Here is a 15127-nt window from a genome sequence, read left to right as displayed (position 1 = left end):
ATTTGCAAGCGAGGGGCAGTAAGCGGGGACCTCAAACGGACTCCTCTAGGACTACTCAGGCTAGTCTGGTAGGCTTCGGTCTGACAGCCAAGTGGGTCTCCTACCTAGCTGGTGCCAAACGGACACCGTGAGATCGATCGCGTAGATATATCGCTACTCTGTAATACCAGTCAGTATTAAAACGAAACCACAAACGCACTAATTCTGCGTTTTCTACAACTTCGTCCTGGGACATGTTTGGCCCCCATACCAAACACTTCCATCCTCTTCCCTCGCACTCCAAAAACAGTAGTCTTACAAGAAGGATGTAATAGAGCAGTCAAGGAAGGACATATCAGCCTCGTAGTGGAGTATATAGCTGAGCAATTCATCTCTCGTAACTAATTGATATCTATACCCTCCTCATGAGAAACGTTACATACATGATAAGGAACGACAGCATGGACTCAGGGCATGTACCCACTCCAGTACCACCACCTCCTCCTCCTCCGGCGATTCAGCTACCCGATCAATCAGAAAAGGGGCCAACGAACATCAACCTTCCCATCAACGTCTCTGTGCTCCCGGTGGAAAAAGCAGGGACACCTTCGCGTCAGAGCATTGACACCCGTCTCTTCCTCTGGCCCAGTACCTACCGATACATCTTTTCCCTTGTCTTCCTCGGAAATGTAGCTGCTTTGATCTACTTCATTCTCAGAGATTGGTCTGCGATTCGGTTCGTGGATGCTGCTGCAGCGAACTTCTTAGCAAGCGCCTTGGCTCGTCAGGCAATCGTGGTAAATGGGATGTTTCAGATAATGTGCTCCTTATCACTCCGGCTACCCCTATGTCTTCGTCGTGTGGCAGCCAACATTTACCATTACGGCGGCGTGCATAGCGGTTGCGGCGTGGCTGCGCTGATCTGGTATGTCGGAGCAGTTGTCATGCTGACCCAGCTGGCTATCAGGGTCCGGGGCCACCCCCATCATCTCTCCAATCATACTCTGATTACGTTGATCCTTGCCTATCTCGTCCTCTTCCTGCTAGCTGTGATCATAGCAGTGGCCTATCCCACGGTCCGACTCCGCTATCATAATTCCTTCGAGTTCGCCCATCGCTTCCTCACCTGGCTAGTCGTCGCGCTGTTCCTGAGTCTTCTGGTGCTCGTGGTGGGAGACTCCTCTCTCGCTCCTAGTACTGCTACTATTTCTGTGTCCCCTGCGGCCAGCCTCGTCCGTCTCCCCGCCTTCTGGTGCGTCCTGACCACCGTCATCGCCATCATTCAGCCCTGGACACGCCTGCGACGTATCCGCGTACAGGCAGAGCGGCTCTCCACCCATGCCATCCGTCTCCACCTATCTGGAGCTGACTCACGGTTGGGGAAAACCATCTCACTCGCTACTCACCCACTGCAGGACTGGCATAGCTTCGCCACGTTCCCGGACGAGCCCCGCTGCATAGATATTGACGACGAGGAGGCGGCAACCGCAAAGACAAGCGCAGCCAAGGGCTGTTCGGTCCTGGTATCCAGGGCAGGAGACTGGACGGGGGCACGAATCAACGAGCCCCCGACAGAATTATGGACCCGGGGTGAACAGCCGTATGGGTTCACCCGAGTGATGCGACTCTTCAGACGCGTGGTGATCGTGGCAACAGGCTCTGGGATCGGCCCCTGTCTCGCATTTCTAGCGGAAGGAGGAGAAGCGTGTCGTCGCCCTGCCATTCGTCTGGTGTGGCAGACTAGGTCGCCGCAGCAAACGTACGGATCGCGGGTGTTGGACTTAGTGCATCGGTTGGACCCGGAGGCCATGATACTAGACACTTCCAAGCAAGGTCGGCGTGTGGACCTGCTCCCGTGGGTCGTTGACCATTGCTTAGCCTATCGCGGCTTCGAGGCTGAAATGGTCTGTGTCATTAGCAATCGGAGCTTAACCCATACCCTTGTTTCTCAGCTTCGGGGCCGAGGGATCCCTGCAATGGGGCCGCTGTTTGATTCATGAGGGCTGAAAAGATAATGTAGATACTAGTTAGATAGATTTTTTAAAACGAATCAAAATCAACATGATTGTACGATGCGTCCTGACTCCTGTGCAGTATTCCCCACTTAACCGTTCCCGTCACTTAGCCCTCCTCCCTGTGCTTACTCTCCTAGTGCTTACTTTCTAGTTCCCTTCACCACCACCCCCTCCTCTACCAGTACAGCCTCCTCATACTACTAGCCCACCAAACTAACCAGTAATGTAAGAAATCTACCTCAACTCCCCAAACACCCCTTCAATCCTTCTAATCCCCTCAGCCAACGTCTCTGGCGCCACCCCAAACGTGACTCTCATCCACCCATGTTGATAATTCCCCGGCATATGGTACGCTGACCCCGGCACGACCGCAACCCCAGCCTGACGATATTTCCCACATGCAGCTAGCTCATCCTCCCGCGTCTGAGCTCGCGGAGCCAATCGAGCCATCAGGAACACTGCCGCGGTCCCTGGAACGTATGTAATACCAATACGGCGAAACGCTTCTGTCACGGTACAATATGCCACCGTGAGACCCATGCAGTTCTGCTTTAGTATGTCCGGGAGACGGGAAGATGTCAGAATGGCTATTGCTCCGATTGTGGAGAGGGCTGACACTTGGATAGCCCCGGCTAGGCCAACGGTGCGTCGGAGGGGATTGTTTCGGGTTGCTATGCATCCCTGATAGATCGAATTCGTTAACAAAAGCACAAACCTGGCGCTATGTCAAATTTGAGGAGAGATCTTACCAGACGAATCCCACTAGCCGCTAGATCCTTGCTCATACTCCAGAGAACATGCACGCGTGCAGGGTCAAGACCGACAGTTGAGGGGTCGATACTTAGGACGGATTTGAATGCAGCCCAGTTCTGGAGATCGGGGCTGGTGAATGTGCTGAGGGCGAATACCTCGTCGGAGATGAGGTGGAGGTTATGGTCTCGACAGAATGTCATGCATTGCTTTAGGACGTGGGGAGGGTATGGTCGGCCAAGGGGATTGTGTGGATGGGAGAGAACGATGGCTTTGATAGGACATTTAGCTTCCTTGTAGTGCTTTTCGAGAGCAGAGATCAGTGCGATGTCGTGGAATGAATCCTCTAGTTCGGGAACCTCGACACCGATGATTTGGACTTGAGATCGAACGGCGAAGAAAGTGTCGTAGCCACCTAGTTTGTTTTGTTGATTAGATTGAAAGGAAAGTGTGAGGGAGAGGGGGAGGGGAGCACATACTCCAGTACGGACATGGTACTAGGACGCCATCCTCCGGATCGCATAAATGGTAGAGTAGGATGTCAAGTCCAGCGGATGTGCCGGGGGTTACTGCTAGATGGTCAGACTCAATCGGCATGTATGGCTCGAAGTAGCAGTTGAATGTCGTCGCAAGCGCATCCAGTAATGGTGGGTAGCCGCAGAGGCCTTTGGGCCAGTCGAGATGCTAGTAGAAACAGACTATCGGTTAGCAATTAGCTGTACATAGAGCTACTATCTAGATAGTATGCGGTATAGACCTCACCTGCGAGCTTAGCCCTTCGCCAATGCAGGTCTTTAAGATAGAGAGGATCTCGCTTCTGATTACATGGTTTTCCGCTAAGGTCAAGTCGATTCCGTGCCATGTGAAGTTGGGGTTAAGAAGGTAGGGCGGAAACCGTGAAAGAACATCCGTCAAGTTTTTATTCCCTCTGTTGGAAAGTGATGATTCCATTGTGTAGTCAAATCACTAGAGAAGACCTTTAAGAGTAGATAGGAGTGCAAGAGGTAGGGTTGAAGACTGTAATCACCCGGATTGGAGGTGGGGGGCATGACCCTGGTATATCTTCGAACAACAGTAACTTAATCGTAGTGTCGTATCGACGGAACATGTAGTATCAGATTGACAACTCTGAATCCAGGGCATGCATTAGCCTCTCTTGTCCAAAACCTTGTCATACGGGAACTTGTCAATTTCTTTTTTTTCTTTTTTTTTTTCAGCCCCCAAACTAGCATGTATGACTAGTTGGTGACGAGTTGCTAGCGCGGCTTCCGCCTCTCAGTATCGCTAAGTCTCGACCATAGCAACAACGTAAGTATCACTTCGCTTCAAGTTAGTATCATTGACGTCGGCTAAATGTCTCAGGCGTTAATCTATTATTTTGTTCATTCAGACCGTTTATCTCTCTCATGTAAGCGCAATGCCTTCGTTCGCCCCCACTCAGGAAATAACATGTCTCAGGCCCCCCCAACCTCGGACCATAAACTTACATCTGCTTCTCAGTTACCCATATCCTTCAATAGAATCTCCGAGGTTAACAGACTGACCTCCACCTCCATTCCAATCCACTACGAAAAAATACATTGACCATGGAGATGGAACGCCAGAAGGCCCTCCGACTCACGGCATTCCGCTACAAGAAAGAGGGCATCACAGAAGCCCAACTACAGACATACATGACACAAGTCTTTGGTCCGCGCGCCGCACCTATTCAAGTTCGTCATGGTGTTCTCAAAGTGATACAAGTCAGTACCCTCATTGACCCCTTTGCAGCATGGCAATTCACTTTGAATCTATTAGCTGACCTGGGTGAATAACAGTATCATACTCCCAGCAGTAGCAAGAAGCTCATTACGGAGAAGATCCCTTGGGCGCTTGGTAGAGGCTGGACGCTGGATGATCATGATGTGATCATCTCGGTGTACGTCCCTAACGCGGAGACCATGGCGGCTATCGTCAACGACCCTGAATTCCAGGAGCTGTTGAGCGGTGACTCTGAGATTCTGCAACCGACGGCCAAAGTCACCGCTGGGTGGGATGAAGTATTTGTGGATGATGGGCAGGTTGTGACTATGGATAGGAGTAGTAGACTGGAAGAGAGCAGGGAGACTGTTTGAAGAGAAAGGGTGGTGGAGGATTGGCTAGCCAATATTGTACTCTCGCGTGTATTCGGCGGTAGCTTCTTCATATATATAAACGTTTGTTTCGCAAAGAACACCAAAGAGCAGACACTAAGGGAAATTAGGTGAAAAGTCCAAATTGATGTTGACTATGGTTTCTAATAGATGGGAAACAGGCAGCGGGGTTACAGGGTCCAGTTGGTTCCTTCGGCTGCAAGCATCCCCAGATACCATATTCCCATTCCTCCAGCTGTCCAGAGGATCGCCAAAGAGACAGCTATAGCAAATTAACAAAACCACATGTACTCAACTTACATAATCCCGCTATTATCACCAAGACCTCGTCCTCTGCTTGTTCTGACCTGCTCCGACATTTTTGATATAAAGATGACTTCCCACAGCACAACAATACACCTAAGAAGCGCTCCCTTGAAGGACATGGACCCCTCCAAGATTAACATTGTCAGGCAGATTACGTCCTCCGATTCGTCTGCAATATTCGAGGCAGACCTGGGTGGACAAAAGTATGCATTGAAGGTTTTCCATGACAACGGCGACCCTGGATATACCGAAAAAGGTCGTGATCTGAACCGATTTCGCTGCGAGTTAAATGCATACGAGAAGCTTCTCACTTCTGGTGTCTGTGCACGCGGTTTCGTGCCAAGATTCTACGGCTACATCGATCAAATGGATCCTGCAGCATTCCATCCTGCTCTACAATCCTTCGCTCATGACAAGCTAATGCCGAGAGCAATCTTGCTAGAATATCTCCCAGATGCAGAGAGTTTGAACTGCGTGAATTACTCGGACGCGCTCTACCCCCAGGCAATTGAGGGAATGCACGAGATACACAGGGCGGGTGTTCACCATCAAGACATCTACCCCAAAAACCTTCTCCTTGTCCGTGGAAACCCCGATAGGCTGGTCTGGATTGACTTTGATGTTGCAACGACCTTCACCGACTTTGGACCTGAGCAGCTGGCCCGCTGTGAGCACGAAAGTGCGCTTGTGAAGGGATTTGCGGAAGCTCTGGTATGGGTTCCGTTGCTGTCTACATTGAAATCATTTAGTATGCTAACTAAATGAATACAGAGAGAGGACCAGGCTGAGGGACTCCCGCCGAATACGAAATTCTATTAAGGGTTCCATAGGCATTCATATATTTTGACAATGCTTGGTGGCATTGACGCGTGCTTTTTATTTTGAACATCTACTTAATAGTAATAATACTACCGTGGATAAAGTATAAAAGATATTTAGGTAAGGGAGTTTACATATCATCAACTATACAGCTATTGATCCAAAACGCTAATTGATAAGGGCGGCCACTCGATGTTCGGGTTCAAGTTGCTGGCAACCCCCAAGTTCGTAGGTTTTGGCCAGTCTGTCAACATCCCTTGCATCCAATGGCCTAGAGCCAAGTACCTCCTCATCCTCATTCATTAGATGACGCAATTCTACCAGTGCGCACCCACGATAGCTACGTAGGCTCCGTTGAGTAGTTTAATCTGCTCACTGACCTACTAGTCCGCCAACATCCATTGTGGTTTTGATATTCATTCTGGAAATGGCACTGGAACACGAGGGCATAGATCGCAGCTCAGGTGAACGCTACTTGTTTTACAGTGCTTTCTTATACGTAATGCTATCTATACATGGCCCAAAGGTCTCCTCACTAAATGATACATTATGGTCGGGTCCTCATAGCGGAGATCCTGGTCGCTCTGAAGGCAATTCCAGACGATAATTCAATAATGTAGTATCAAGAGAACTAGTAAACCACCTAGAGGTCTTTAATCGAACAACGACCAGATAATCTTTCCTAAATCTGGCTCCCATAGCTTTATCCCTTGTCAGCAGCGTGACTAAGGAGTCTGCCCATGGAGCACTCTGCTGAAAAGGAGAGTCGCGAACACTCTATTGCACTGGCAAATTAATCGCTACTGGCCGAGGCAACCTTGGAGGAGCTCATTAAATGTCAACCCGCAGCGCTCAAGGAATCCGGCTTCTTCACCTTTGTCAAAAAGAGAATCCAGGATACCGCAAGGCTAGTTAGGACCTATGCTCCGCTTGTTATTGAGATAGCCATACCTGTTATCATCCACCAGCTGCAAACATACTCGGAAAAGGCCACGAAGACACAGAGCGAAAGTGGCATGGGGACGACGGAGTCTACACCCCCGCGCTCCATTACGACTGGGCGTCACTATTCCTCTAAAGGGCTAATGCACCCTGATCATCATGACAAACAGCCATAGCGGGTACGGCATAGGGATTCTACAGCGTGGTTTCAGTGACTATCAGGAGGTGGATATCGTTATCGTTATCAATTCATTGCGTACCCTTCTAGTGCATGGGCTAACTAGTGTTTACCCTACTGCTTTCGTAGTGTTGTAGCTCAGTTGGGTAAAATTATATGCATGATGTGATCGAGAGTATAGTCACTGTACTGCTAGCACCAAGAGCTACCCTAGAGGACAACTACCGGATACCTCTTCTTTCAGAGAAAAGAAAAACATAATAATGAAAAAAGAAAAATAAATTAATAAAAAACATACAACAGAAGGGATTCGCTGGTGGTCACCCACCCAACTACTAACCTCCCGGCGTGTGGCTTAAGTACGGCTGAGCGGACGGGAAGCCCTGTTTTCCACACCCTGTGGTCGTATGTACTTGTTTTAAAGTGGGAGGGGATTATATCGTTGCTGGTGATTAGTATCAAGGACAGAAGAGGTGAGAGTTGCATGGTGTATATTCGTAATATGCAGGGCTGCAGCTATAGATTTGGATCGGAATATGGTGTTGAAGCTGGTATGGCTCGGAAAGGTATATCTTCCTTCAAAGCTGCTCTATACACAATTGGATAGTGTTAGTTTGCTTGGTTCAGGTTATTAGAGATTGCCTTTGGGAATGAAGTAAGATCTACTACTACTTCTACAATGTGTGCTATGCTTTTGCTCCAGATTGTACAGCCAATGGTTTTTATATTATAAAGGCACGACTGTGTGACGGCAGAATGAAAGAAGATTAGACAATTATCTGAAATGTACAGAGCGCACCACAGCTCCTTCAAACTTTCTTTCAGTTGAGAGAAAGGAAGGCAAACCCCTTACTCGTCGCAAGAAGCGCCAGAGGGAACGTTCTCGCACTTGCTGCTGGTCTCACCGCCGGTGATGTCAATGCCGGACATGGTCCAGTCAGAGCAGCTGCCGTCACCGCAAAGGATGTAGATCTCAACAGCATCGGAGTCAACCGAGCCAGTGATGTCCTCGAGGGTAACATCGGAGATAGTAACACCGTTGGAGGGGGTACCGGTAGGGTCACCGTTCTCGTAGTCCTGCTCGATGACGATACCGTAGTCGGAGATGCCGGAGAGCTTGATATTGGAGTAGGTGATGTCCTCGACGGTACCAGTAGCGTCGTAGACAGTCTTGATGCGAACACCGTTCTCGGAGTCAGAGACAGTCGAGTCGATGAAGGTGACGTTCTTGACGGTGTTGTCGTCGCGGCCACCGACGGAGCCGATGGACAGACCGTGACCGCCGGAGCAGGTACCGCCGGAGAAGTAGATGTTCTCGCCGGAGTTGATGGCGACGCAGTCGTCCTGGTTCTTGACGGTGGCACCGGTGATGGTGATGTAGGTACTCTCGCTGATGTCGAAACCGTCGGTGTTGTGACCGCCCTCGGAGTCACCGTCGCTGTTGTCGATGGTGACGTCCTCGATCACGAGGTTGTCCGACTCAACGGAGATGGCCTGGACAGGGGTGTTCTTGATGTAAAGACCGGAGATCTTGGAGTCATCGAGGTCGTGGGCGTAGAAGAACTTGGGCTTGGTCTTGCCGCCGTTGGTTCCCTCACCGTCCCACCACTTAGCACCGTTGCCGTTGAGGACGGCGTCGGATGACTGGGTAACGGTGATGTCCTTACCAGAGATACGGAGGAGGGGTCCGTCCCACTCCTCGTACTCCCAGGTGGTGGTTCCCTCAAAGGTGACCTGGAGTCGCTGTTAGAACAGGGCTGACGCTAGGGCCGGGAGAGGCTTACGGTGGTGCCATCGTTGAGGTCCTTCAGGTTAAGGGTCTCACCGGCAGGGACGGTGATGTCCTTGAGGACGATGTCGGAGCAGGAGGTCTTGCTCTCGGAGGCGGTGGCAGCATCAGTGAAGGTGCAGGTGGACCGCTTGTTGAAGTCGGTGGCGCGGGAAGGCGCAGGAGCAGCCAGAGCGGCACCGGCCAGGGTCGCGAGGCAGAACAAAGGCTTGGCAGAAGGCATGGTTGCGAGTTGGATAGTTATCTGATCAACAGAGTGAATGAAAGACTGAGCAGTTCTGATCTACAGAACAAAGACGAGTGAAAACGAGAGAAGGAATGAATGATTGGCTTGCGCTGAAGAACAAAGGAACCTGCAAATCCGGCGATGAGCTGGGTCTTATATACCCTGGAAGCAAGCCTCCTTCATTGCGACTTATCCAATATCGATGCATGCATTAGACCTAGCTGGGTCAGGCAAAACTTCGGTAACACGCCGTGAGAGAAGCTCTCATAACGCGAAGGATTGGTCTAATGCTGCCTGCATGGGTTGTGAATGGGTGGCACCCGGGAGCCATCAATCTCTAACGGCCCATCAAGGCTAGAAGGGCACTAAATAAATGGGTTGACGCGGCATTTCTTAATCGAACTTGGCTTTAAACGTGGGCCCGAGCCTATCGCGGAGCGTCCCGATAACATCGCACACAGCAAATCTGATTATGCTTCAGCCACCCGTCTCAGAGACATCAAGCCCCTTTTCGGCAGTTGATATTCTTACAATTGCTGATCTTCGTATTTTCTCGCGGGAAATTATCATCTCGATTATAATCTCCTTCCCTTGTATGACAGAAACACATGGCTTAACCTATGATCAACTCTGTTGCACGTACGAACCAGGGGCCCATGGTCCGCGATCCGATTGTGCCGATGAGATGAGCTCCACTCCACCCAAAGGAGTCAACGAGGCCGAGTCACACCTTTCGGGATCTTCGCACCATAGGGAGCGCACACGGAGGATTGAAACACTACCAATCTCAGTGCCCCTTTCTGGCGTCAAGAATACGGGAGAACGGCGGAGACTAGTCCCAGAATTCTTCAAATTTTCCAAATGAAGTTCATATTAGCAGCGTGCATAGCGATGTACAAACGCTGATCAATTCCCATTACGTTGGTATGGGGCATGCCATTCCCCACCCGGCGTCGCCAGTCGGCATCATCAGGGGGTTTGGGCAATTAAGTCAAGCTCATCTCGGCAAATCCAGAGGCAGGAGGAATGCAGGTGTCCAGGTTGCAGGATCCGGCGTTACAGAGCCAACAGAGGAGTGCATTAGCGCCCACATTTAGAGCGGCATGACGAAGGCGATGGCCATACAACTGAGGAACGGAGAAACGGAGCACAAGCTTTCCCATTCTTCTAGAGATGCCTCGAAGCTTGGGTCTATTCTAGTTAGTAGTCTCAGCTCAACCCACATCAAGGGAAAGGCTTGGTCCATATGCCCCTTTCAGGTCTAGACTAAGCCTAGGCCATGGCCGAAGCAATATTGGCATGCCATTCGTATGTACGGCCTCGTAACGAGCACTGCTCTCAAGCAAGGCATGCAGGTCCTACCGTAGGGCTTTCGGGCCTTCGGCATCCGCGTAAAAGTCGGAACCCTTCAGCAGGAAAGGGCCCTTTGTGCCCCGTAGGATGGATAGGCGCGATCCGGCACAACGTATATCCATCGTCATGCCTGGTGGGTTCGGGATAGAGGCCAGTCCCTTTGCGAAGTGGATCAGAGAGGACTTGAAGTGAAGTAGCGGGGCCAGGCTGTTGTGGACAGCCCCTAATGATATCCGCAGGGCTCCTATAGGCTCCTGGACGAGCTATATAGTGCTTGTATGCACGCTTGTCTATATGATGAAGCTTGTCGCAAATATGAGGGGCATAGCAGCTGCCCCTTTGTGTCTAGTGGGTCTTTGGGAGGCATTCAAGGGACATCACGAAGCTGCCTTCTGCCTTAGTTGAAATACAGATAACTTTCAGGTTCTGAAAGTCTGTAAAGAACAGCGTATTAGTTTTGTTGGTTGTATTTTTGTCGAAGCATCTGTGAGACCCAAAAAAGAAGTGGCAGTAGTCCATATGCTGCTGCAGTGGTCATGTGACGGACAGGGGTCATCGGTGCTCTTTGTCTCTTCTGCATACATCCTTCTACCTCGCCATATCCCTTCCTCATTTCACTGTATTTTCTTATCACCTGGGCAGATAAAGACATAGTTTTGCACTATCAATGTGAGCCGAACTTCTCCACCATAATCTCGAAGACCGTTTCACTCTGTTACAGTGCGAAATTCCAATGCCAAATCGTCATCCTTTCAGCAATTTGACTTACTACATTGCAATATACACCTCACTTAGGATACAGTAATACTAGTTCTATGTGCAAAACAAAATAGCCAACTCAGTAGCTGGAGCAGCCCGAAGAGATGTGTACAGCAGAAACATTGATGCCCAGGCCAGCATAACTTTGACAGAATACCATGAAACAAACTGAATGATTCCCTCTCGGCTCCTCTTACCCACCACCGTGATGGTTATCGCATCCTAGTGCACAGTGTCTGTAATAGTAGTTACGGCTCATGCAGTTAACTACAAGTGACTAAACTAGCCCAGTCATAAATATAGGAAAACTAACCACCGCCGCCACAGGATTCAATCACCCGAGAACACATTAGTTCCCAACTTAAACCTTCTCAGTCTTCTCCTCAATATCCCCCTTCAACCCTTCTTCAAGCTTTACCTCCTTCTGCAGCGTCGCCGCATCAGCATCCTGCGCCCCCGCAACAGCCGTCTCAAAGCGACGGCCGCGCTTCTCAGGCCCAAACGCAGTGGTGACGGCAATACCCGTCGCAATTATAGCCGTAGCGACACCCATAACGGGTCCGTACGCGGGAGCAGGCTTCCCCGATGAAGAAGTCACGAAGGTCTTTTCGGCAATTGCGTTGACGATCTGTGCGGAAGGAGAGGAAATCATGTTCCCGACTTGGTAGGTTATTCCTATAAGGGTTCAAGATGTGTTAGCATCTCCAATTAGATTAGTGGAATAAGTCTGCCGCTATCGATAGGAAAGTGATGGAGACAGCGAAACGAACCAGGAAACGAAGACCGGAAAGCAGGAGGCGACAGCTCGTTGAGATGGATCGGGATCACGCCCCATGCGCCCTGGATGAAGAATTGGATAAAGAAGCCCGTCACGCTGAGGGCGCGCTCGCCTTCAGGTAGGATCCAGGCCGGGATCAAAATGCCCGATATTATGGCGGAGACGATGATGGCGCGACGGCGACCGAAGAACTGTGAGAGATAGCCGATAATGGTGCCACCGACGCAGGCGCCAGTTTTCATGAGGATAGAGGCACGGGAGGCGGCGGCATTGTTCAGGTCTTTTTGTGTGAGCATGAAGGTTGTGTAGGAGTCTTGCGAGGTGTGTGAGTAGTAGTTGAACTGTTAGTTAGGGGGATGGGGGGTGAGGTGTTAGCTTTGTTGATTTAGGCATTGGGGCTAGGGACATACCCAGGTCATGAGGATGATGCAGTAGACGCACATCTTCCATTCTTGGGCAAGCATTTGTTTGGTTTCACGCCAGAAGGCTCCAGGGTCGGAGGAGACTCTCCCTGCCTTTTTGGCTTCGATGAATTGCTTCGATTCGGGGAAAAAGATGCGGATGACGCCGACGCCGAGGGAGATGCCAGCTGGGGGTGGTTAGAGTCTCTCATGAAGTTAGATTTTATCGATATCTAACTAACCTGCAATCCAGAAGACCGTCTTCCAGCTATCTGTCGCGCCGCCCACGCCGAGATTGGCACATGCTGCTAGGACGTATCCGAGGGAGTATCCTTGCTGTAGAATGCCGGACATGAGACCACGAGCGCTTACGCTAGAGGTTGTTAGTGAGGTGAGTAGGATATGTTCTCAGTGTATCACACTTACGGGCAATGTTCCAAAGCCATGGCGATTGCGTTACCATACACACCTCCCATGAACAAACCGAAGAGGCTGCGAACTGCCAGGAATTGCTGAAAAGTGTGGCTGTAGATAGTGGCGATCTGGAGCACGCCGAGAACAATCATATTGAGGACCATTGGCCACTTGCGTCCAAACTTATCACCGGCAAGACCAAAGAACGCAGCTCCCACGCTTCTCAAGAGCAAAGTGAGGGTAATGGCTGTGGTCACATCTGTTTTGGAGCGGCCATAGTACTTGGAGAGCTTCACAGTCTGGATTGACAAAGCATGAAAGTCAAAGGCATCCGCAGTCCATGCAATGAGACCAACGATGAAAAACAGCCAATCCCGGGCACTCAGCTGCAGCATCATATCGATGGGATTCTGAAGACGATCCGGGGCTTGCCATTCTGTGAGAGTCTCACCATGCTCGTTGGTCACCACAACTCGCTGCTTCCATTTGAACAGATCCCCCCATGCCTGTTTGGCAGTAGCCAGGATACCATCAGCAAGGGGTTCTGCTGGTTCATTTGCAGTGCTCATTGTTGCTCGCTCGAGGCTTTACTGCTTTAGATTGTTGTGAGGAAGATGGAAGATGCATACGTTGATGCATGCGCTCTTCAATGCATCCACCCCCCTCTCTTTATAACTCTGCTGCATTCACTTTCGCCGTGTCAAGTGAATTCCCACCCAGCACCCCACATCATGCGGTGGGATCAATCTCCGCATATTCCCCAGATTTTCGTCCGTTCTTCCCCGCGAGCAATCTTGGGATTGGGCGGGCCAAGGTTGCGCCAAGCAGTTGGGCGGCATGCTCTCGTCCATGCGCCAGCAAATGTGCCAGCCACGCGACATGGGGTCCGCTCAACATCACTAGTAGTTCCGACCCTATCGTGAGATGTTGGGAGTGAAGGGGAAGGTTTATGCCAAGGCCAAGAGAGAGGGGTTTGTCCTACTGCCATTAACAGTGGCGGTGATGGCGGTCCTGTGGCACCAGTGCAGGCAAGGGTTTGCTCGGTGAAGTTGGCCATGCGGGCTGGGCAGGCGATTGTTTAGAGCTGTTCCTCTATCTGAGCAGACATGGCTACTGGAAGTCCTGGAAATATTTCTCGCCTTTCGTGAGGATAGTAGATGAGGCAGCTTCAATGGCTAGAGCAGACGCGTTGCTGGCCGGATATCTAATGCGAACCTGTGTCACAGTGAGTCAATTTCAGTCTTTTACCAGGAAACTACTACTGCACCAATTTCGAGTAATCTAACCTATCGGCAACAGCGACACCCTTGGCAAACTTTCAAGCGCACGAGCAGGGAGGCGCGAATCATGCTCCGTGGGGGTTATATGCTGGGACATATATCCCTCCGTCCGCTATCCAGACAGACACAATATATCGTTCCCTTTTGGTCTAACTGTTAGCGCTTTGACATTGTACAACCCAAATATCCGTTTTGGCGAATCATTTGCGCAAGAAGGTTGCGAAAGGTGAGAAGCAAGAATGAGTCCGGGAAAAATCGGAATGGCAGAACAAAGAAACAGAGCAGATCGCCTTCTCCTTTGCAAGTAGAACTTGATTGATACCATCATCTTTGCTCTTGATTTGATCATATTCTGCCATCTTTGTACAGGAACATCTGGGAAAAAGGCCACTATGAATGGCCTTCCTTATTTCCATACTCAGCTTCCGTTATAGATTGACTTTTGGCTGGTAACTTCTCATAGATCATAAAAGTCGTTCTTCTCCTTCCCTTATGCTTCGACCTAACATCAATATTATCTTCAACCTACACTCCTTATTACTGATACTCCTGACGAAAGTCAGTACGCAGACTTTACCGAAAGATGGCATCGATTGACATGAGAGCAATGGATCTAACCATTGCCATCTCACTTTCCTCCACGGTGATAAATGGAGAGTGATCTGGCAGCCAGCGTGGTTCTGGGACTGGCGAGAGAGCCTAAAGAGGTACCCTAGAGGCCCTCTCGAGGGATAGTCTTCTTAGAAGAGAGATCCTCTTCGAGCAGAGATTAGCCTCACTTCCTGCGCAGGCTGATCTGAGGTTCTCCTCTCGCCGAGCCCTCCCCACCCCGGCGATGGCGACCGTGTCGCTTGTGATGTTGCATGAATAGCAGAGAAGCCCCCACTGCACTGGCAATTGCCTGCTCAACAACAAACTCAGATTTCTATGACCTAGGGTGCTGGCGGTGACTGCCAAGGTCAGGAAGAGCCCAGCTCTTATGTTCACCCACCAACTTATCCTGAGT

The 15127-nt window shown here is 50.4% G+C and overlaps 6 protein-coding genes across 6 annotated transcripts; 3 read left to right on the top strand and 3 right to left on the bottom strand.

Moving 5' to 3' along the window:
* Nucleotides 1–440: 440 nt before the first annotated feature.
* BO79DRAFT_280403 (integral membrane protein TmpA) lies at nucleotides 441–1979 on the top strand (the record flags this gene model as incomplete). The annotated part of the gene is made up of 1 exon (XM_025688059.1): nucleotides 441–1979. The coding sequence occupies one exon, from the start codon at nucleotides 441–443 to the stop codon at nucleotides 1977–1979; it is 1539 nt and encodes a 512-aa protein (XP_025541988.1).
* Nucleotides 1980–2228: 249 nt separating this feature from the next.
* On the bottom strand, nucleotides 2229–3695 carry gliI (aminotransferase gliI; the record flags this gene model as incomplete). Its single annotated transcript, XM_025688058.1, has 4 exons — nucleotides 2229–2675; nucleotides 2744–3159; nucleotides 3224–3428; nucleotides 3507–3695. The coding sequence occupies 4 exons, from the start codon at nucleotides 3693–3695 to the stop codon at nucleotides 2229–2231; spliced, it is 1257 nt and encodes a 418-aa protein (XP_025541987.1).
* Nucleotides 3696–4336: 641 nt separating this feature from the next.
* On the top strand, nucleotides 4337–4858 carry BO79DRAFT_226296 (EthD domain-containing protein; the record flags this gene model as incomplete). The annotated part of the gene is made up of 2 exons (XM_025683782.1): nucleotides 4337–4486; nucleotides 4562–4858. The coding sequence occupies 2 exons, from the start codon at nucleotides 4337–4339 to the stop codon at nucleotides 4856–4858; spliced, it is 447 nt and encodes a 148-aa protein (XP_025541986.1).
* A 441-nt stretch (nucleotides 4859–5299) lies between these two features.
* BO79DRAFT_226295 (serine/threonine protein kinase) lies at nucleotides 5300–6001 on the top strand (the record flags this gene model as incomplete). The annotated part of the gene is made up of 2 exons (XM_025683781.1): nucleotides 5300–5893; nucleotides 5954–6001. 2 exons carry the CDS (start codon nucleotides 5300–5302, stop codon nucleotides 5999–6001), a joined length of 642 nt encoding a protein of 213 aa, XP_025541985.1.
* A 1969-nt stretch (nucleotides 6002–7970) lies between these two features.
* On the bottom strand, nucleotides 7971–9133 carry BO79DRAFT_191038 (glycoside hydrolase family 28 protein; the record flags this gene model as incomplete). Its single annotated transcript, XM_025680793.1, has 2 exons — nucleotides 7971–8855; nucleotides 8906–9133. 2 exons carry the CDS (start codon nucleotides 9131–9133, stop codon nucleotides 7971–7973), a joined length of 1113 nt encoding a protein of 370 aa, XP_025541984.1.
* Nucleotides 9134–11609: 2476 nt separating this feature from the next.
* Nucleotides 11610–13412, bottom strand: BO79DRAFT_280394 (carboxylic acid transport protein; the record flags this gene model as incomplete). The annotated part of the gene is made up of 5 exons (XM_025688057.1): nucleotides 11610–11923; nucleotides 12019–12367; nucleotides 12437–12615; nucleotides 12670–12800; nucleotides 12854–13412. Coding segments are annotated over 5 exons (1532 nt in total), but the record flags the coding sequence as incomplete, so codon positions are not given.
* Between the last annotated feature and the right edge of the window lie 1715 nt (nucleotides 13413–15127).

Source organism: Aspergillus costaricaensis (genome assembly GCF_003184835.1).
Source record: "Aspergillus costaricaensis CBS 115574 unplaced genomic scaffold BO79scaffold_8, whole genome shotgun sequence".
Classification (NCBI taxonomy): domain Eukaryota; kingdom Fungi; phylum Ascomycota; class Eurotiomycetes; order Eurotiales; family Aspergillaceae; genus Aspergillus; species Aspergillus costaricensis.
This window is presented reverse-complemented; position numbering and strand designations above follow the sequence as displayed.